This window comes from Kryptolebias marmoratus, linkage group LG22, assembly GCF_001649575.2.
Source record: "Kryptolebias marmoratus isolate JLee-2015 linkage group LG22, ASM164957v2, whole genome shotgun sequence".
In the NCBI taxonomy this organism is placed as follows: Eukaryota; Metazoa; Chordata; class Actinopteri; order Cyprinodontiformes; family Rivulidae; genus Kryptolebias; species Kryptolebias marmoratus.
Genome location: NC_051451.1, coordinates 13,040,650 through 13,062,804, shown reverse-complemented (window position 1 = coordinate 13,062,804; position 22,155 = coordinate 13,040,650). Strand labels below are relative to the sequence as shown.

Genomic DNA, 22,155 nt, shown 5'->3' with positions numbered 1-22,155 from the left:
TTTGCATGGGTGCTTAGATTTAGATCCCGGAGAGCGATAAAGACAGATCCACCGGTATTTGTTTAGCGAGGCCTCGATAAGTCGGCCTGGCGTGTGAGGAAGAGAGAGATTCGAAGGACCGGGAGATGGCGCTGATAGCGGCCTGCGTGCTGTGACTGTTTTCTCCCATTATCGAGAAAACAAACAAACAAAAACCTCCAACACTGTTGCTTGTCTTTCCCTGGCCATCGAAAGCAGCCAGACCTCGGCCTCCTGGTGTGTTCACAGGCCGGTATGAGCGGCGAGAGGTGACTCAGAGGAGGATTATATTTACCTGGGAGGTTAATCTGGGGTCAACTGTACAGCGACGAGGGAGTAGTCCGGGCCGCCGTCTCCGGTTTCCTTTCTTTGTCAGGCCTCGCTTTTTCTTGAAGCCCGAGCGCACAAAGCTGGAAGCTGCTCAAAGTTTGTTATTTATTTTTTCAGAGTGTGTGTGTGTTGGAGGGTTTTGTTGTGGGGTTTCTGAAGTGTTCAGCAAAGCCACCGACCACCTCGGGAACCCAAAGAAGGTGAGAATCCCGGAGGCTTCCGAGCGGATTTGGCTGCCGAGCCCAACACGGGCGAGCCGGTGCGAGGGGGAAGCAGCTCCGAGAGGAATCCCGACATTCCTCGCAGGGTTGGACACTCCGCGCAGACCACGAGCTGAAGAGTCTTTTCCTTTCAGCCGGGTGGAATTACAGGAGGGACTGTGGCTACCTGATCCTGGAGCGTGCCGGGGAGATTTGGTCACCTCTGCTTTTGTTGGGTGGACCGATGGGTTTGTTGGCCAAAGTCTCGCAGCTGATAAGCAGTTTGCAAACAGTGCCGCTTGTTGTCCCACTGACCACATCAGGCAGGGCGCGTGGCCAGGCCCTCTCGTGTCGTTTCGCATTGTGAGGTCCGACAGGCTTGCATTAAAAGTCTAAAAATGTCCCGATCGGCTGTAGAAACATGTTTCCTATCAGTGTCATCAACATCGCGTCCCCGTGGTGAACAATTAACAACGAGGAGAGATAAGATGAGTATTTTAACCCAAACTACGAAGTAACCTTAAACCGAACTTAGTTTTGGAAGCTAAATGTCACCAATGAAAACAGAAATGTGACATCGGTCCCATAAGAAATGAACGTTCTGGTTTTACAGGTTCCTCCAGCACCCCTTCAAATCCAGACCTACTTTTTTTTTTTAATGTTTTCATCTAAAATGCAGATCAAGACCCAACATGATGATAAAAACAATCCCCAAAAGGCACCTGCTGCCCTAAAACTGAACCTTAAAGGCTCCCGACTGACTGAATAACTAGATAATTTGAAGCTTTTTGCTTACGCTCAACAAGCCTCCAGCAGATGTCAGAATGAAGACATTAATACGATTATTTTCTTCCATTTCAAAAACTCTCAGGGACACAAGCAAAATTTTTGATTTACTTCCTCATCAAGTCGTCACAGGTGATCCCGATAAGAAAACCTAGCTGAATTTCACGGCAAGACGCAAAATACTTTTCGGGAAATGTTGATCTCCGTTAGCCTGAAGCAGAAATCTCCCCCAGAATTTCTTGTACAAACGAAGGTTCTTGGATCAGGTCTGTTAGACGGTGTCTTTAAAGTCTCTGAACCAGGAAGAAACCTGCACAGTCCTTCTCTGTGTTACACTTCAATAACTGTGTTAAATGTTTTAGCATTAACTGTAGATTTAATGCTAAAACATGAAAAGAAGAAATCTCTTCAGAGTTCAAGCAGACGATCAACGCTGCTAAAACCTTCACATTAAAACAACTAAACTCCTCATGTTTTGGTGGCACTGAATGCTAAGGTGTTAGCGTACGTGCTAACCAAACAAAAGCTGACAGGCAGCTGATTCAGCACCAGAGATTCCCACATCTCGTGAGCCAAACGCTGGTCTTGAGAAGTCCAGAGCAGGAAAGGAAAGGATCAGAGTCAAAGGAACGTCGCGAGTCGAGTGAAGCAGTCGAACAGCTTCCCTGCGTCGACGCAGCCGAGGGTAAATCAGACCCAACTGGTCTGGTGGCCGCAGCTCTGCAGATGACGACATCCCCGTTTCCTCTTCCTCGTGAGGGGGCCCGCAGCGAGGAGGGAGTGGATTAGAGAGGCATTCGAGGTGTGTGATCTCATCTGGGAAGGACGCGGCGAAGCCCTCGTCCCAACTTGTTTCCTCCCCGCAGCCCCTCCGGACCTGGGAGAGCTCAACGGGGCGNGGGGGGGGCTCGTTGGCCTGCGGGCTGCAGCGTTTCCCCATTGAAAACCGACGTCTCCAAGCCAACGCCGTCCCCCCGACGTTTTCCTTCCATTTCCTCTGCTCGCCATTGACAAATTTCTGTTTGTCAATGGAGGCAACGAGTGGGAAGATTATCTAAAAATCAAACCTCATTCATGACCTTTAACCTCAAATACCTGGGAGATAATCATGGATGTTTGCCTCTGTGAGGAAAAGAAGCCATGCATACTGAGCTGTTCTTTGTATATTTGTAAAGACATCCACCTGAAGAGGTATGTGGCTCTAAACAAGGAGGTAAATTATGGACAATGAATGAGCTGGAATGTTTATTTGTGAGTTAAAAAGCATTTAGAGACAAATAAATATTCATTATCTCCAAATTAGTTGTTTACATTTTCTCAAACAGGGACTATGTTCCTGGAAGAAACTAAAAACAACAGTAACATAAATCCTTAAAGGTCTTTTGGGCAGATTAATATCTCTTCTGTTTAATTACGTTGCTACTGACTGAATAAAACCACCTGAAGAGCAGGATTGTAGCAGCTCAGCTGTGAGCGAGCTGCTTCCAGGTGAAACCTGAGTGTGTTTGGATCAGAGCAACGCGTGACGCTTCCTGCGTTAAAGGCTACAGACGCAAACTCAACTCATTCGCCGACTTCGAATGTGAGCAAAAAAAATCCTCAGATTTCCTGGAATCTTCCAGGGAATTAGCTCCATTTGACAACAGAAATCCAATTTGTCAGTAAATCTGTCCGTGTGATGTCTGAAACGGTCTTCACGCGGCCCTCTGTGATGTTTGAGGGGGTCTGACTCATGCAAATCAGAAACGAACCTTCAAATCGAGCCGTCTCTCCCCCGCCGGGGGGTGGCGGGGCCGGTCCAATCAAGGCCATCATTAGATGCGATAAGGCTCCTGCAGAAACTCTGCACAGCTGTTGCACTGAGGAGGAAGGGGAGTGGGGGGAAATAAATAAATAAAAAAAGCAGATAACCTGAGTGCTGGAGGCTTGATTCATTTCCAAAATGTTAACAAGGCCGTTTCACAGCTCCAGCACCCCGCGCAGTATGTTAATACCACTAATAAGCCTATCTCTGCAAGTCATCACGGATGGCAAAGATCTGAGGCGGTGTTTCACAATAAAGCTGCTGGCCATGTTTTAAATGAAGCATTTGTGATTTCACAAAGCCGACATAATTGCTTAAAGGGGTGACCGAGGAGGCTGTCTGCTCTCGCACTTTGTTTCCGTGCATCGTGACATTTAATTTGCGTTGTGAGATTTCCACCGTTTCTGTTTCAAACAGGCGGCTGCGCGCGGGGCACCGGGGGAGACGGGAGACGGGAGATGGGAGACGGGAGGGGAGGGGAGGGGAGGGGAGGGAGCGCCCCCCCACCCCCACCCCCCTTTATTTTAAGCAATTTTGCAGCTTTTCTTTGAGCTGTCAAGTCAAACAATCAGGAGATAATGCAGTCCTGGTTTGTAAATTATGAACGTGTCAAGAGATGCACTAAAGGCACTGACAGATGCCACTTATCTGGAGCTGCCTGCGCTGTGTGACTGTATCATCAGAGGGGAAATATACCATGCTGATGTTTACATAAGAGAAGTATTAGTATCAGTCAGAAATGTAATTCCTTTAACTCATCCCTCTCGTAGGGGATTGACTGCCCAAAAAACACACAATGATTTCTTTTTCTCTTTTTTTTTAAAAGCTAACAAAACAACAACAACAAAAAAAGGGAGCAGAAAAGCATCCTCGTTGATCTTCTGTCCATTTCCAGCATCACTTCTTGTATATTTTTTGGTGGAAATCCTCTTAGAATGCAAAGTAAATAGATTACGATACAGTGAGGGATTAGAGCCCGCGCGGCGCTGTCAGATTAGTCGGTGAGCGCAGCGCGTCGACAGCTCTGACACGACTGTGGCTGCTGTTCAGGAAAGGGGCTCCGCGCGATGCTTTAAAGGCGCTGGTTGGCTCCTGTTCATGAATAAAACTGGGGCCCGTAATCTCAGCCAACACACACTCACACACACGCAGGAAAAAGCCTGCAACATTCACTATCAGTATAATGAAAGCCTTTATTTTTTCCAGGCTTATTAATGGCAATTTTACCGCCTCTTCTGTCCTGTTTTTTTTCTTTTTATAAAGAAGAACTCGGCGTAAACGTTTCTTTTAAGGCTCGTTTTGGTCAGGCGGGGCGCATTCTCATCAAGTGAGTTTCGTAAATATAAAAGTTAATTTCTAATACGATTTCAGGATTCTTGGGCAGATAATATTTCAGGTAAGTGATAAATTTGCACAAAAAAGCTCGTTTTTATCGTTACTGAGACGTCGTGTCTGTCCAGTTTTCAACTAGAAATGTCTTTTTTTTTTCTTTTTCAAACTATCCCCAAATGAACCAGATGGAGCTTGTCGGGGTCTTCGTCGTCCTGAAAATAATCAAACAGAAACATTTTGCTTCACAAGTCTGAACAATGCATCGCTTTAAAGACTAATTTATAGATAATTGAGCCTATAAAAGCCACACGAACGCAAATTTAAACTCTAATGTATTGATATTTTTCATCCTTTCTTAATAAATATTTTATTAAACTGATAAACTAACTGATTCACAACTTTAAAAAGTCCAAATATGTGTAAATAAATTGTTTATTTTGGTCAAAGGAAGTTAGAAAATGTTGCAGTCATCCGGTATATCATATAGGAAGTCCTTATTTTTGATAAGATAATGGTTCATCTATGAACATGATTGGCACCAATCATTTAGAAACCTGAAAATTATAAACAACCTACAGCATATCTGAGTGAAAATAGTACAAAATGAATAAATCAGATGGTAAAAACAATAAATTTCATTGTTTCAGAAGGGTTAGGACTGAGAGGACAAACATATTTAAAAAGTTGCACAGTGTTAAACACAAAAACACAACGATTGGACTTCTTTAAAGCCTTTAAATTAGATTCAAGTTATTTTTATGGAAAAAAGGAGAACTGTTTGGATGCTGATAAAGCCTTTAAGTTGTAAAAATGATGAAAGGTTTCTTAGCTTAGAAGTGCGATGATGTTTTATAAATCATTAATAAAATTAGTGAGTTTGTCCTTGGGCTCTGATTGGCTGCTGCCGCTCCGCTAAAACATTATCGACGTTATTGATCTCATGAAACGATCCTAAAGACTTTCATGCGACCCACAGTGAGTCAACTTACATTTCCTCCGTCTGTGTCACCTCCGCTGCTTCCTGCAGAACAAAAAAGGAAACGGCGGAGTGACGCTCCGGTTAACCAGCTGTGACACTTCAACATTAAGACGCGTGCAGCCCCGCAGCGCGTAAACACGCGGGCAGCCGACGGCTCGGGCCCGTTCCACCTTCGTTTATTAGCTTTAACGAATGTAAACCGTTGTCACTCACGGTGATGGCTCTGGCTTTGAGCTCGGCGCTAATAAGGCCGTGATTGACATTAAAACCCCGGCATGCCTAAAACACAATATTTAAGACGCTGATGCAAATTTCCCCCTCAGTAGCCTACGGTCTGGATTATTAAATGACAGAGTGATTCGGTGCCCAGACAATTGTGTAATTACATAGAGAATTGAGCTATAAAACACGGAGAGCAGGAGGGAAAGAAGTGGCGATGGTCTCTTAAAGGAAGTTGTCCTAAATGATCAGCTGCTCACCTCTGCCGTGTGACCGTCACGAACGACACCTGAGGGTTAAAACCAGAGCTTGGCAACTCATTTTACCAACGGGCCACAAACAGATGTGGATCTGTTTTTGTATTTTATGATAAACGGTAAACGGACTGGACTTATATTCCACCTTTCTAGCCAACCAGGTGACTCAAAGAGCTTTACAACACAATCTGTGCCCTCACTAACCCATCCACACACATTCATACAGCACTCTGCTACATCTCTACAAAGCTAACCTGAACAACTCATCCTGCAGAGTCTAATCAGTGCTTTACATCACATTCATGCACCGATGGGGCACATAGGAGGCAGTGAGGGGTTCAGTGTCTTGCCCAGGGACAGTATGACATGCGGTATGCTGGTGGAATCAAACCTCCAGCTGTCTCATTGAAAGACAACTGCTTTAACCACTGATTCACAGCCGCCCCCCGCCATTTTATGTGTTTTGTATTTTATGAATTATCACAAACCAGTCCTCACTGCTCCACTGCTGGACTTGTTGATGTCACCAGTAGCGTGTTTTGTTTGATTCGAGTTGTAATCCCAAAAGAAGCGATCTGTTCTCCACACCCTCCCCGTTTGTCCCTGACCTCAGTAAATAAACACTTAGAAGTCCATATCTTGTTAAAAACTCTACATTCTCTATCAACATTTGTCTTTTAAACGTGACAATAACTCACCAGCGGAGAGATTCCTAATGCTGCTGCTGTCTGTTGACTAAAACGCCAGAGCACTCACTTTCAAAATAAAAGCAGAACGATCCGAATGTGGCCCACTGGCTTTAAGACGCCCAAGTCTGGTTCAAAGTGTAGCTCTGAAACTTAAATACTGAACATGTTTAGCTCCTAACGAGCGCAGAGTTGTCTTCAAGATAGTTTGTGGACATTAGCAGCATGGATGATAGATTTTTTCAAAGTAAAACTACAACGATATACAACTACATTTTGAAGAAGGATAAAGCTCACATTATTTAACAGATAAAAGTCGATTCTTCTACAATTTAGGTCGAACAAACGTGAAGTTTAGGTTTTTGGTTTTTGTCTCAAACGCTTGAAGACGCCTTCAAATATCTCTAAAAGTCACAGCGAGCCATTATTGTCGTAACATCTACAGCTCACGGATTTATTTGTGACTCTTCGACCTGCTGTGCGAGTGAACCCACCTGTTTGTCTCAGAATCCTGAGAAGATCTGGGCTGACGGTCACCTGGATGGACTCTGTTTGTGGTCTTCTCTGATTGGCTCGTCTGTCAGCGCTGAACAACGACAAAACAAACATTTATTAAACACAACGTGAAACGAGCTTTTCTAGAAAGAATGCATGTCGCCTGTCACTTTACACCAAAGTTTTATCCAAAGATCTTACGTGATCTGTTAGCACAAGGAGTATGTTTTAGGGATGACTCTCAGCTACTACCACAGCAGGTTTTAGCTTAATCTCTGTAAAACTGACTGGGTTAAACCAGCTGACTCACACGCAGTTACATTATTACCCGCCTTCCGTGGAGGCAGGGGACAATAATACAGCAAATGAAACTGTTACATGTAAATGTTTGCCTCCTTGTTGGTTCCGAGCGTCGCAATAACTTTGGCCTTCGCCGAGGAGAAACGAAAATGGTTTCCATTCTCTTTGCTCCACTGACAGAGGAGTATGCGGCGAGCGGCAGAGGCCAGCAGCCATCAAAGGAATGTTGGGACGCTTCCCAGACTTCCGTCTCGTTGTCTCTCGCTACTCCGAGCTTCAGAGTCGGATTTGGAGAATGCGGGAATCTGCGAGGAGCCCCCGAACTGCCATTGTGCTCGCCTCCCCTTCTCTTTCTCTGCTCTTTTCTCGGCGAGCCAAACGGGAGAACGCCCGCGCTATAATGCCTCCCCTACTCCATCTCGGCTAAGCTGCCACTGGCTTCACATGAGAAACAATGAAACTTCATTGGAGACCAGATTACAAAAGGGGAGCGGTGGGTTTGATATAATTTTTTTCTAAAGGAGGAGGGGGGGTAGTTTTGAGATAAAAAAGCATAGTCTTTGTCTCTTCCTCTCTGTGGCCATTGTCTTTTGGGAGGTTTGGGAATCTGTTTTCTGGGGAAGACCTGGGGTATCATGCTTTTGGCTGCCAAATCGGCCTTTTTACCACTCTTTATTTCCTCAGCTCGTTCCTTTAACTGTTTTAAAAGGAAGGGCTTAGGACACAGAATTTCTCTCTCTGGACGCAGCTTGTTTAAATTGGCTGATAGGAAGGGATTTGGGGTGGATGGAGGAGGCTTAGAGTGGAGGGGTTCATCAGCGTTACAGTCAAACAGCCATACAAACCTACTAGGATGAAAAGAACAACAGTGCTTTTTCATCTAATGCACACAAATCCCATATAAATACTCCGATCTGTTAGTTGGGGTTTTACCCCTCCTTCACTTCCAACCATCCAACAACAGAGATGCCGATGGTTAAACACGTTTCCGTCGCCGTGTTTCTTTAGTGACTCTCTCAAAACTTCTCGTTCGTGTCGCCGCTCGCGTTCAACTCCGAGACAAAGAGTTCGGTCTGCACCGCGGTGGAGGCGGACTGGTTTATGTTTTAAAATCTGCCTCTGGGATCGCTGGAAGCGTAAGACCCAGAACCAATGTGGCTTTGACATTTGAAATCGTGCGGGGAGCTTCGGGCCTTCGGGCCGCAATTCGGTCATCTGGCCACGAACGCCTGCGTGCGATCCGTAAGCCGGTGACGTTAATGTGCTTCGAGAGCTGACATGTATGACTGAAACTGACAATGAAACATCTGCGTCTGGGGGCTTTATTTGTAGCGAGCGGAACTAAATACTTTGTTTGGCTAAAATCAATAGTTTTATAATAATGATGTGTGAACTGACAAAGCTGGAAACGAGCTCCTGAATCTGCAGCGCTGCCTAATTTCACACAACACAACTGGCACACAGTCCCCTCCAGAATTTAGTCAGAACCAAAAGTACTAAACCGTGTTACTTATCACTTATTAAAGTGCAATTTACTCTCTTTATTAACTGCCTAACCTTTGCTTACATGATTTGTCTTGTAGTGTTGAGGTTTGAAAAAGATTCCTCTCTGAATTTGTGGAATGGGAAATAAAAATGCAGTTCAGTACCAAACAAAAGAGGGACACCGGGTCACCCCGGGTGCACCTGAGTCCACGTAACTCACTGGGCTGTGACGCTGCCTGAGGGCGAAGGACTCGTCGCACCCTGGTGCCTCTCCGCTCGTCTCTTGCTGAGGCTGGAGCCGTTTCTGCCACTCAGAGGATCGTCTAAGACACAAAAAGGATACGAATGATGAAGAAGAATCGCACGATAAAGCGCAGGAGTTGATTTGAGAGACAAAACTGCTGCTGTCTAATGATGTAATTCAGAGCACCATTCTCACCCATCCCACTGAAGGGGTTCATTGTGTTCATTTGTCTGTCTGTTAGCAAAATATCTCATGCACCACTGGACAGACTTTGATGAAACTCTTAGAAACTATTCGCTGGATGAACTTCTACAACCGATTCACTTCAGGAGTCGGCCCGAAACAAGATGGTCGCCACAGCTAATCAAACTTAGCAAACACAAAAATGACTATGACTCAGTCAGTTTTACAGATATTGAGCTAAAATCTGGTGTGGTGGTAGCTGGGAGTCATCCCCAACACATACTCTGAGTGCTAACAGATTGTGCAAGATCTTCATATAAAACTTTGGCATGCAAGGTAGTGGGTGATACCGATTCCTTCAAGGAATGCTAGTTTCATTTAGAAAGTAGTATTTTTTTTTTTTTCTGGCTGTGGCATCTTTCTGAGCTTTCCAGTTTCACTGCTGTGTGTTTGGGAGCGTGAGCCACCGCTCTGGAGAATTTCTAAATTGAAACAAGAAGTCAATCGGTAATGGAGGCTGTGCAAACGAAGCAGCCAGAGGAGCTCAGGAGGGAGCAGAAACAAACCCGTCTTTGCTTTGACGCGCACCGGAGCTAACAGGCTTTCACCGGAACAACAAAGACGAGATAGAGAGGCAGAGAGGAGGAGGAGGAGAAGTGGATCTTCAGATAAAGCTCTCGTCTCTGCCCGTTTAAAAAAAAAAAAAAAAAAAAAAAAAAAAAGGCCCCTCAGTCACGTCAGCCTTTGTGAGGGGGAGACGCGACGATCGGCAAACCAGGTTGGCTTTTCCTCTTGGCACTCAAAAAGGAAAAAAAAAGGAGATCGAGAGGAAGAGAAAGAGGCCTTCCCTCGCACCTCTCACTGCGCCCATATCAATCCGAATCAGCACGCTTGTCAAACAGACAGCTATAAGCGATTTCCAACGCCGTTCTGAAAAGGAGCATTTCTAAGCTCGGATCTGTGTTCTCCATTGTGCCTTTCTGTGTGTACAAGCTGCAGCCGAATCTCTGTTCATCTGGGCTTACAAAGAACGCACGAATATAAAAAGAGGCGCACAGAAATATGGTGTCTAACGTTTCATGCAACCACTCAATTTGGTACCGAGTCGATTTTATTGAGGAAAAAGTGGAAAATCGTGCAGGCAAGAAACATGCTCTCTTCAGTGTTTCCAGCTTTTAAATGCAAATCAATTCAGATTTTTTTTTTAAAATAACATAATGTCACAAGCGATGAGGCAGAATTTCAGATCAGCTGTTTTAATCTTTGCTCTTCGGGGAAACTCTAGTTTATTAAACTTTTTGCCAACTAGGGACCGAACTCGAGCACAAACCTGCAAACGGTATGACAGCTGAGTTTTGACCTTTTTTTTAACCACACTGTAAATGTTTTCAACGTTGTACTTCTACTGCACGATAAAATACAGCAGCTTCTGGAAAGTTGTTGCCAGTGAGTTACTGTCATTTTAAACAAGAAATTCTTCACAGAGCAGTGGATCCCATCCAGCAGCTGCTTCGACAGAGCTGCTGAGTGAAGTAAAAATGTAAACATGTTCATTTAAATACATCTCATTTACCGCTTCTCGCAAACCTCCACATGCAGAGGAATCTACATCTAAACGCTCTTTTCAAAGAAGCGGCTTGGATCTTGTACTTTTTTTTTTCCCTAGTTCTTTTCTTTTGATCGAAGCTTGAAATTCGCTTCTATGAAATACATATGCAAATATTCACCAGAAACACTTGACGGTGAATTAAAATGGAAGCCAAGATGCACACCTCCAAAACGGCATTGTGCACGCCCCCACGTCCACGTACAATTAGTGCCAACTTCCACTTTGACGCGAACGATTTAGGGCAGAAGAAAAAGAGAGATGATATAAAAGTGCAATTTAACTCTCAAACATCTCAGTGTAACCTCAGTATGCCTACACATGGTCGTATTGTGGTTTTAAAACGAGTTTTAAGGGTTAACAAACTACAGAACTGTGACATATGTCTGAACGCTCTTTAAGAACTGACCGGCACATTTGAAACCGTAACACTACTGCACAACTACTTGCTCATGTTACTTATTTCCTATTTTGGAGTTGTGTTTATTTCTTTATTTTATTCTAGTTTAGTGGCTCGGTGGTCAGTGCCATGGCCTCGTAGGCTGCGGGTTTGAGCCAAAGTTGCGTCATGAAGGCCATCCGTCGTAAAAAAAAACCGGCCAAATCTCACGTGTGAGTTCGCTCACTGAGGCGACCCCTGCAGAAGGAGGTGGCCGACAGAAAAACAACCACAAATTTTAGTCTAGTTTAGTGTTTTATTTCGGTTGTGTGAAAGGAACTCACAAATTAGGATTTTTATTGCCCAGTGTAACCACTGTTTTGCTATTTATATGACTTTAAAGGATCGGAACTATGGGTTTAAAGGAAACATAAGGCCTGCTCTTTCACAGCGTACGGTGTTATTGTGCAGAAATGTCCTGCTGATATAAATGCAGATTCAATCAGTTTAGGGTCATTGAGGAATATTACAGTGATCAGGTGAAATCAGGTGTAATCACAAAATTAGGTGAACAGTCATCAGGTCAGCAAGATCAACTGAGTATTAATATGAGAAGTGAGAAACTTCCAACTACATGTACATGTGAGAAATACATGTATTTGTCTTAGTAATAAAAGGTGATTCTAATAATCAGAGTATATTGACACAGTTACAATAAACTGAGTCTCTAATTTGTGTTTAAAAGTCATAAAATAAACAGACTGATAATGATCTGTTTCTCAGGCCACACCAAACCACACGCTTACAGTCTCTACACAATCCTATGAGTCTCAGGTCATTCTTAATATCAGAGTATGAGTCACAACAAACAGATTTCAGCTTCTTTCACGTGATTTTCGACGCGAGAGCAGGTCGGTGTTGGAACCCATCGTGGGAGGATTCAGACAGACGTTGCATCCACTCTCACAGGCTACAGTCAATAAAACATCCGACAAACCTAAATGTTCTACATGTACTTTAACATTAAAGAACAAATACTGGCTAATAAAGAGAACAAATATTAATCTTCTGTTTGCAACTCACCAGAACTCAAATTTAAGCTACGTTAGCCGAGCAGATCATTAAAACTGGTTTTATTCTTTCATTGAGCTGTTCTCAGTCTTTGCTGTTAATGATAAAAGTGTGTGACGACCATGCCGGGAGCTCCGTATGTATATGTGTGTGTGTGTGTGTGTGTAAAGTGAGACACCTGTTCACTAGAGCCCTGCGCTTGAAGCAGGACACTCATTATTAATGACCTGCCTTTTATGTGCTGTTAATATGCTCTGTCTGCTTGTCTGCACGCTTTGCACACGAGTGGACAACACACACACACACAGAGGTACTTGTACTCTACTGTTATTCCTGCACTGTTTCATGTTGTATGTATGTATGTATCTGCTACTTTGAGTCCAGAGCTAAATGAAAGTACCAAACCTTGAAGACACGAATATCAGTTTTAAATAAAGAGCTTGTGTGGCCAGATAATGCTTAGATGGACATAACAATGGGGGATGACCTTTTAGCTCAATATACTGTATGTAAAACTAACTTAGTCAATTTAATTTGTTTGTCAGCATCAGTTAGCTGTAGTGGCCATCTTTAATTGGGTTGTCCCCCAGCAGTTAATCGGCTGTAGAGGTAAACCCAGTGAGAGTTTCATTAAAATCCATCCAGTAGTTTATGAGATAGTTTCCCAACAGACAAACAAGCAAACACGCAGACAAAATAACCTAAACTAATGAGAATATAACAGCAGTTCAACGATCTCTGGTCCTTAAATGTGCGCTCCTTAACTCAAACGTAATATGTGCTCACTCTTGCGGCCCTGAGGCAAAGAAAACGCAGAAAATCTGCAATAAAATCAGAGCTGGGCCTGTTAAAAGTGTAGCTGGACAAAAAAAAATCTGGTCTTATTTGGCGATTTTCACCTGCTATTTTGTTTCCCATTTCAAAAAGGTTTATGTTGGGTATAATGAAGAGCGGAAGTATTTTTTAAAATGCTCAGGCACCTTTTTTTTAAACTTTCATTGCTTCTCTGGTGTTAAAAAGGAGGATAAATGAGAAAACAAACAGTGCTGATTGTTAGATATTTGCCAAGTGAATAATTTTAACATCAATGTCTTAGAGAAGTTCCTAATTTCTTTGTCTTCTTTGAGCATTTTATATGTAATTTTCAGTCTTCTTTAATATTTCATTCTTTTCCCCCCCTCCATCTTTTCCCGCTGTCGTCCCTCCTTCTCTGTCCCATCTTCACTCCTTTCTCCGTCCAAGGATAGGACATGCTGCAGGTGATGGAGCTAAATCATTGAGGACATAATTAAGGGGCTTATAAGGGGGAGTGCGCGTGTTAGGCATCACATTAGAAATAATAAAAAAAAAAAGAAAAAGGATGAAAATACATGCAAACAGGCCTCACAGTTACACAAATGCTCATTTTCATTCCCAGCCACACAGACGGACACTCAGCCTCGGGGTTTTGACCTTATACAGTGGAGTTAAATACCCCTCTCGCCTCATTTGGTTGTCTGTGAACACACAGACACGCCGCGCGCAGCCTTCTGGTACGTTTTAAGCATCAATGAAGGACTCGTCCGACATGTTCATCTAGTTCCCTCACAAATCGGAATGTTTTCAGCTCACCCGTTGGCCCTGGAAGCCTCTGTGAGGACTTGTGTGTGTGTGTGTGTGTGTGTGTGTGTGTGTGTGTGTGTGTGTGTGTGTGTGTGTGTGTGTGTGTCGTTGTGAGAATGTGTCTGTAATCAGGAACTCGGCTTGATCCCCTCTGGTATGTGCTTTCAGGAGTGTTTGTCAAAGGCCAGTAGAAAAGTCTTGAAAGAAAAAAAAAGAATGAAATCTGGGCCTGGGTTTAGTTTTGCTCCCATGTTAGTTTCCTTAGACACTTTATTTTTAATGTGTTAGACTTGTCTGAAAACTTATATGTTTAGACTTTTTAGTGTTTTACATTTAATACACCGAGTTTTTAAAATATGGATAAAACAAATCGAGTTTTATAGTCTGTCGAACTTATCTGATTTATTTCCTCTTGCTCTGTTAAACGAGGCTCCCGTTTCAGATGTGAGGAGAAATAATGACACATTTTGCACCTATATTTTATTTGCTTTTTTGTTGAACAAGTGTCTTACCGCTGCCTGCGATGGCCTGGGCTTCGATTTCATTAGCTTTCCTCTTGGCCACATCTGCTAGCACCACCTCTCCCTTATCACTGGCAACATAATGGAGGTCCTTTGAAGGTAATGCAAGAGAGAAAGAAACGTGAATGTTAATCTAAAATGAATCTAGGCTCAGATGACAATAGTTNTTTGAAGCTTTATTGACGCTTTGTGTGCAACTCTTTAAAACAGACGAAAAACTATATTTGTAAATTTTTTTCTTCTTTTTTTTGGAGGGGTGGGGGCGGTATTTTGGCAGGAGGAAGGAAGAAACAGATGAAATGAACAGGGGGGGTGAAAAAAAATGAGCCGTTTGAAGTCTAACATCAGAAAGAGCACCGGTTTGGATGAAATGCCGGTTCCTCAAAAAAAAAACAAAAAAACTTTGAAATCAGTCTTCTTGCTCTCTGCACCTCCAAACCACACCCACTCTCTCTCTCTCTCTCTCTCTCTCTCTCTCTCTCTCTCTCTCACACACACACACACACTCATCTCTCGGTTTTAAACTGAGGTGGATTTTATCTGTCACATTTCAAAAGTGGGAGGGAAGACGAGCGACTGTTCACCTTTCAGAAGCGCTTTGCAGAGAAACATATCCAGCTGAGCACATTACTCTATCAGCCAGCGACAATATTGGAACCAGCGTGCATCCTCTGTATCTCTCTGTTTGAGTCCGACGTTGTCATAAAAGCAGATAATATAACTAAATGAAGCTTGAGGGTGGCTGATGTAAAACTCAGCTGCAATACATTCATTAATAAGCAGCAGAGTTAGACTTTTGTTCATTTTTAAGACAGCCTAATATAAGTCACTTCTTTTCCTGCTTAAATTGTTTGAAAATACTAACAACTAAAGATGCTTTTGTTGGTGGACGTATACCATATAATAAAAAGCTATTAGCATGAACAAAATAGTTTGATCTGAGACTCTGATTTGGTCACGTTTGCATTGGTTTGTTAACTCAAACCTAAAAATCTAATTTGCTCCTGTGTTTGACAGCAAACAAATTATGATGACTTCTTGTATCTTGACAGCAAAAACTGGACTCTACAAAGATTTATGTCGAGTCTCTACACGGTAAACTGTTTTCCTGTGTTACAGAAGCGAGTCACCATCACACCTTAAAGTTATTTAAACTTCAAAAGAAAAAAATCTTAAAGCAATAATCGTACGTTTGAACCGACGTATGAATATTTGGGGATAGAATCAGGAGTAAACAGCCTTGATGATCTTTACCAAGTGGATATTTTTTTGTTTGTTTTATTAAGAGTCAGTTTTTGCTTTGTTAGGCTGTAAGAATAAAATAATCTTCAGGGTAACGATTTGAATCTTTGACATCGCAGATACAAGCTGGGCAGCTCAGAGTCACAATACTCTGTGAGTGTAAATATAACAGCTATGTTTATTATCCATCCATCCATTTTCTTTACCCACTTTTCCTTTTTCATGTCGAGGGGGAGCTGGTGCCAATCTCCAGCAGTCATTAGGTGAGAGTAGGGGTTATGTTTAATATAAATAAATGCATAAAATATTAGGAAAACCTGTAAGAATGTCCCTATTTCTGCAACAACAGTGACCCAAACCTTCATCCAGATACCCAACAAGTGTCTGCTGAGGGCCGCAGGGTTTCCCCAGGCAGAGTGCAGGGTCTGAGGGCTCATCAAAGCGAACAGCGTGTTAAGAAAAGTCTTCCGCCTCAGCGACATCACAGGACATCGCTGCCGTGACTCAGGGCTCATCACGGATAACCCTCAGCTGGCTAAAGCCAGCCCCCAGCTGAGCCTGTACCCGGCCCTAATACCCCCATTGTAACCCCCAAAGGAAAAGAGAGAGAGAGAGAGGGGGGGGGTGCTGGTTTCCAAAGGAGGTGGGGAGCAGCGAGGGATTGAGAGGAAAGGAGAAAGAGAGAGGGAGAGGTGCTGAAATTGAGGAGTGTGAATGGGAACAGATTGGGTAATTATAGTGCGGTGCCTGCCCTCTGTGGAGACGAGTTAGGAGGAAATGTGAAAATGGTCGACAACAAAATGGCCTCAAAAGAGCCTAAATCGGCTCCCAGGACCGAGGTGACGGATTCGGCCCCTGCGTACGAGGACACGGCCCCACAATTAGATATGACTGAAGGCTCTTAATTGATAACAAACAGAGCAGAGGACGGTAAAACAGGCGAGGCGGAGCAGAGGCAGTGCGGTGAAACGATACAGAGGCGAAAAGGAAAGAAGAGGGAGGTGAAAGAAAGGCCACGAGGAAAGGATGAGAGACATTAAGACGAACAGATCAGAACAATATGAACATTTGATGCTGAGACGCTTTATTCCAGATTAGCCTCTCATAATACTGTCTGAATCTGCAGGAAGAGACTCAGAGAAGGAATCAACGAGTGAACAAATGTGAAATGAGAGAGAAAGAGAGGAGTATCAACCAGACTAAGAAGGGATAACAATAATGCCGCATATAAAACCATCAGATATTACACCTCTTATTCCCCGACGCTCAAACGCGACACTAATCTTATTTATATAAGAGCTTTAAGGGTTGCGGTGAGCCAGCTAACTGCGCTGATAAAGAGGGGTGTTTTAGCGGGCCGTATTTGAGGAGCAGAGGGGAGGGAGGTGGTGGACGCTAAGAGCCTCGTATTGACTGATATTTGGGCTACCTCCAAATAAAACGAGGGGGGATTAGGTTAACTGGCACACAGCAGCGTTTTCAGCACGTCATCAGACGGCTTCATGTCTGTACATCTGTGAATTCTTCTTCAACAGGATCAAAACTACGTTTGGAAAAATAACAAAAATATTAATGGCGAGTGGTTCAAATTTAAGGTAACATTCATGTGCAGAGTCTGAAAAAGTTGTTATATTTTAAGACCTTTGCAAACTCTGACACTTTATTATTATACGTATAAAAAAGTCTACACACCTCTGTTAAAAAGCAAAAAGGGATCATTCCCCCAGCTACAGTCTAAATTTAATCTGACCCCAAATAACTTTTTTTCGCTATCTGCAGGTTAGGAGCTTTGCTAACCAGTCGAATTCGAGTTCAAATCATTGTTCAATGCAGCATATTTTTTATGATCTCCTTAGTAAACCTCCCACATCCAGACATCTTGTTTCACAGTTTGTGAATGTTTTCTCTGCGCCTACATCATCCATCCATATCAGAGATGCATGGTCCAAAGACTTGGGAGTCACAATTTCCACTGCACTGTGGGATCGCGCGCTAATGGGAATAAAAAACTGCTCCATTAATGCCAGGCTACAGCTAATCCAGTTTAAAGTGGTGCACCGTTTGCACTACTCTAAAGCTCGGTTAAGTAAAATATTCCCAACTCATTCTAGTATGTGTGACAGATGTGGTCTTCCTAATGCCACCCTTGGACATCAGTTCTGGTATTGCCATTATTTAACAGTTTTTTGGTCTAACATTTTTTGTCTTTATCAAACTGCATACAAACAGCCGATTCCTTCAGACTGTCTTGTTGCCATTCTTGGTGTATCTGACTCCTCCTCTGCTCTTCCTTTGCCTGTGCGGCAGGCTCTCTCTTTGGGGATGGTGGTGGCTAAACGGATCATCCTGATAGACTGGAAGTCTGCCACACCTCCATCTTTTAAGTGTTGGCTGAATAACATGGTTTCTTGTTTACATCTTGAAAAAATACGCCACACTCTCAATAATAATGTACCCAGGTATGTTGAAACGTGGGGGCCTTTCCTCAAACATCTGAATGATTCCGGGGGTAGTTGAGACCTTGCTCCGACTCTGTAGCCCTTTTTTCTTCCCTGCCTTGCAGAGGTGTTGTGGCTTGGCTCACCAGTGGTTGTACATGTGTGTTTATACACCTTCATTCTATCATACTATGAGTGAGCTGTGGTGGAGCTGAATTTTTTTTTTTTTTTTTTTTTTTTTTCTCCTTCCTTCCTTCTCTCTCTCTTTCTTTTCCCCTCATTATTATTTATTTGTTTCTCTTCCCGGATTGGGTGGGGTTGGGTTACGGCAGTATTTTTTCTTTCAGTGGACCATGGCGGTTTATCTTGCAATGAAAATTATTGCAATGAAAATGATTGAATGACAGCTGGAAACTGTAATTGTTATGCATCAATGATCTTGTTTGCCTTCAACTACAGATGTAGATGATGTTGAAGATCCCAGTGTTATATGTGTCAACCCACATGTGTTAGCAGACTGATCTATATTTTGTAGGTCCATGTACCCTCATGATTGTCCTGCTGCTTTGCTGAAAATGAAAAAATAAAAAATAAAAGGCGAAAAAAAAAAAAAAAAGCAAAAAGGGTTTTGTGGTTTCAAAAATGAAGCTGAGATAAATAATTTTAACCCTTATCCACCTGTACTGTCACATACAATATGGTCGATACAACTCAAGGGAAAGTTGTGGAGAAAATATATATTAAAAATATGCAAAGACCTGGTTGGATAAGTGTGCACATCTTTAAACTAATAATTTGTTGAAGCGTCTTTTGATTTAAATTGCCATCTTCGTTTTTCTTGGGAACACTTCTGCCGTCAATTAAAGTGACTCAGAACTAAAACTCAGCTGTCCTAGCTGCTTTTCTTAAAATCACATTTACTTACATCATACAGCACAAACCATGGTTCACAGAAAGCTCACAAAGCACCAAAAACATATTTCTGTTAAAAAGGAGTCAGTCAGGAAAAGGTTAGAAAAAATGTCCCCGGCATTAAAAATGCAGCAGGACACAAGAACCCTAACCCATCCAACGAGATGGAAACTGGTCAGAGCAACACAAAGCGACACTGAAGGAGCTGCAGAAGTTTCTGACAAGTGTTGGTTCTGTTTTACATTTAACAGTCTCCTACGTTCTCCATATGTCCAGACTACGGAGTAGAGGAGCCCTTACTTACAAAAATAAAAAAATAAATAAAATCTGGGCTTGGCTAAATATTGTTAAAAATATATTTATGAACTCTCCCAAAACCATGTAGAAAAACGTGTTATAGTTGGTTTGGAACCTAAAGTTTAACTTTAAGGCCACAAATCTAAAAGTTATGTTTGGTGCAGGAACAAGACAGGGGATCACCAATATTATCCCATCCCCACTGTGAAACATGGTGGTGGCAGCATCATGCTGTGGGGTTGCTTTTCTTCATCTGGAATCGGGGTTTTAGTTGAGCTGTTATGAACAGCTCAAAATACTTATTTATTATGGCCTAAATCCTTACGGGTGTCTGATAGAAAGCTGGAAGTAAAGATGAATTTTGTATTTAAAGACAGCAAATGACCCCAAGCATACATCCAAATAAAGAAAAAATGGATTCACCAGAAAAAAATGACAGTTTTGTTACATCTCACCCAGAGCTGAGACCTAAATTTAATAATAGTTTTGTGTGGTTATCTGAAGAAATGTCACAATCTGAAAGTCTTGGAGTTCTTTAACATTAAAAGTGGGTAAATATTATCATCAGGTGTGGTGCTGACGGACTCCTACTGAGAAAGACTGAAGCTTGTAATCAAGGCGCCTTTTATGTTTTATATTTTTCCCCACAATATTTCCCCCCCAGCTGAACAGTACAGGATATGTCACAATAAAGGCGGAAAAAGTTTTGAAATCATTTATTACGGTCTCTTTTATTTACGTCACAAAAACGTTATAATTTAACAGGGCTGTAAAACTGTTTTCCATCCACTGTATCTAATTTGTAAAATTCCCCTTTAATACTTTCCAAAAACAATTTGGTAAACAGCTTGTTGCATTTGTTGTGGAGAGGATTAGGAATGGTAAAATACTTCAGCCCGTTTCTCAGTGAGGTCTGTTTAATCAATCGAAGCTACTTTCATGTGATGTGTCACCTGCAAAGTTTTCACTTAAACAAGTCTATAAAAACTTATTATTCACCAGCCACACACCTGTGAGCAATAAAACGCGCTCATTTATAAACGTGTGAAATCTCAATACGTAGAGATTAATGAATGAGTCGATTGTGAACACAGTTTTAGCTCTTTGATTTTGAAGAACTGGCAGCGGTTCCTGATGATTACCTCTGAGGTACTCATCGCAACGACGCCGTCGTGTAATCTGCACTTATTTATTCTTGGGCGCACCAGAAATACTCTGGTTGCAATTAGTGCCTCGAAATCAAAATAAATTTAAAAAACAGTGTTTTTTTTTTTTTGTTTTTAAGTTGATGAAACGTTCAAGGGTGCAGTTTTCCTTCATTGTTTGCCAACAATACTGGCAGCAGCACACAGGAAGGAGTATGCCAACATGAAAACACTTCTTCTTAGTTTCACACTTGCCTTCTGACAAACGTAATATTCCAAAGTCTTGTGTTTGATAAGTGCAAGGGGGGCTTTAAAAAGGCCAATTTACCATGCGAGACAACTATGATGTGGCCGAGCTCGGCGTCCGATAGAAATAAAAGGTAGGGGGCGAATCTTGTGCTGTATATCTGACAATAAACAGTACGAGAACTCGTTAAGTTGGCATTAGACTCAGCCATCATCAGATTTGATTTAATTAACAAACTATATCCGGACCTGGTGAGAGTGGTGAGGAAAAAGGGGAGGGAGGTTTTGACTTGGCTGACCTAATTGGTTACATTATCCACTCATTATCAGAGGCTAATTAGGGAGCTACAGAAGAGCACCAATTATGGGGGGAGAAAAAATGCAAACGAGTCAGAAACCCTTTACCACCAAAACACACCTCCGGCAAAACTGCCCGTCACACACACACACACCACATCCATCCTCCTCTTCAATTTAGCCCGACACCGTTTTATTTTAACGAAGAACTTCTTAACGCCCACCGCTACGAAAAGGTGGGCAGTCATGCTGGTGTGTGTTTGACTGTCTGTCTGTCTGTGTGTTAGAAAAACATCTCATCAACTAATGAAACTCGAGAAAGTAATCATTGGTTGTACGTCTACAACTTATGACCTTTCAGAGTCAGTCCAATTCAAGATGGCCACCACAGCTAATCGGCCTTAGCAAACTCAAAAACGGTTACAACTTAGTCGGCTTTAAAGGTAGCCTACGTTGAGCTAAAACGTTGTACGTTAGCAGCCGAGCATCACCCCAACACATGCTTTGAGAACTGCACATTGCTTGACATGTTTGCTTAAAATGTTGGCGTTCCTGTTGGAGTCAAACCGGATTGGCTATTAGCAAAACCTCTCACGAACCAAATAAACAAAAAATGTCTATAACTCAGTCAATTTTATAGATTCTGAGCTAAACTTTGGTGTGGTAATAGCTGAGAGTCGTTCACAACGTTTAATCCGAGCGGAAACAAGTTAGATCTCACAATATCTGTTCTTAAGATCTGACCAAAATGGCTTCAACTCCGTTATTTCTCCACATAAGATAATCTTAGAGTTCTCACCCCAACACACATCTCAAGCGCTGACAGATTGAACAAGATCTTTGTTTAAAACTTTGGCATTCGAGGTGGCGGACTCTTACTTTTCATTTGGAGGTGCTGACTTGATGATTGACCTAAATCAGGGGTGGCCAATCCTGGTCCTCAAGGGCCACCATCCTGCATGTTTTCCTTGTTTCCCTGCTCCAACACACCTGATTCAGTGGTTAAATCACCTCTTCATGTTCTGCAGAAGCCTGTTAATCACCCATTGATTCAAATCAGGTGTGTTGAAGCAGGGAAACA

The 22,155-nt window shown here is 42.6% G+C and overlaps 1 protein-coding gene across 2 annotated transcripts in view; it reads right to left on the bottom strand.

Annotated features, from left to right (window-relative positions):
- LOC108243008 (WD repeat containing planar cell polarity effector) overlaps window positions 1-22,155 on the bottom strand; it is a 75,396-nt gene continuing 53,241 nt past the window's right edge. For both annotated transcript variants that reach the window (XM_017428187.3, XM_037973466.1), the window contains 5 exons: window positions 14,489-14,588; window positions 9,112-9,214; window positions 7,106-7,197; window positions 5,460-5,491; window positions 1-4,682 (listed from right to left, as the gene is read on the bottom strand). In XM_017428187.3, the coding sequence (XP_017283676.1) occupies window positions 4,632-4,682; window positions 5,460-5,491; window positions 7,106-7,197; window positions 9,112-9,214; window positions 14,489-14,588 (378 nt within the window). In that variant the 3' untranslated portion in view covers window positions 1-4,631. The remainder of the gene's footprint in view (window positions 4,683-5,459; window positions 5,492-7,105; window positions 7,198-9,111; window positions 9,215-14,488; window positions 14,589-22,155) is intronic.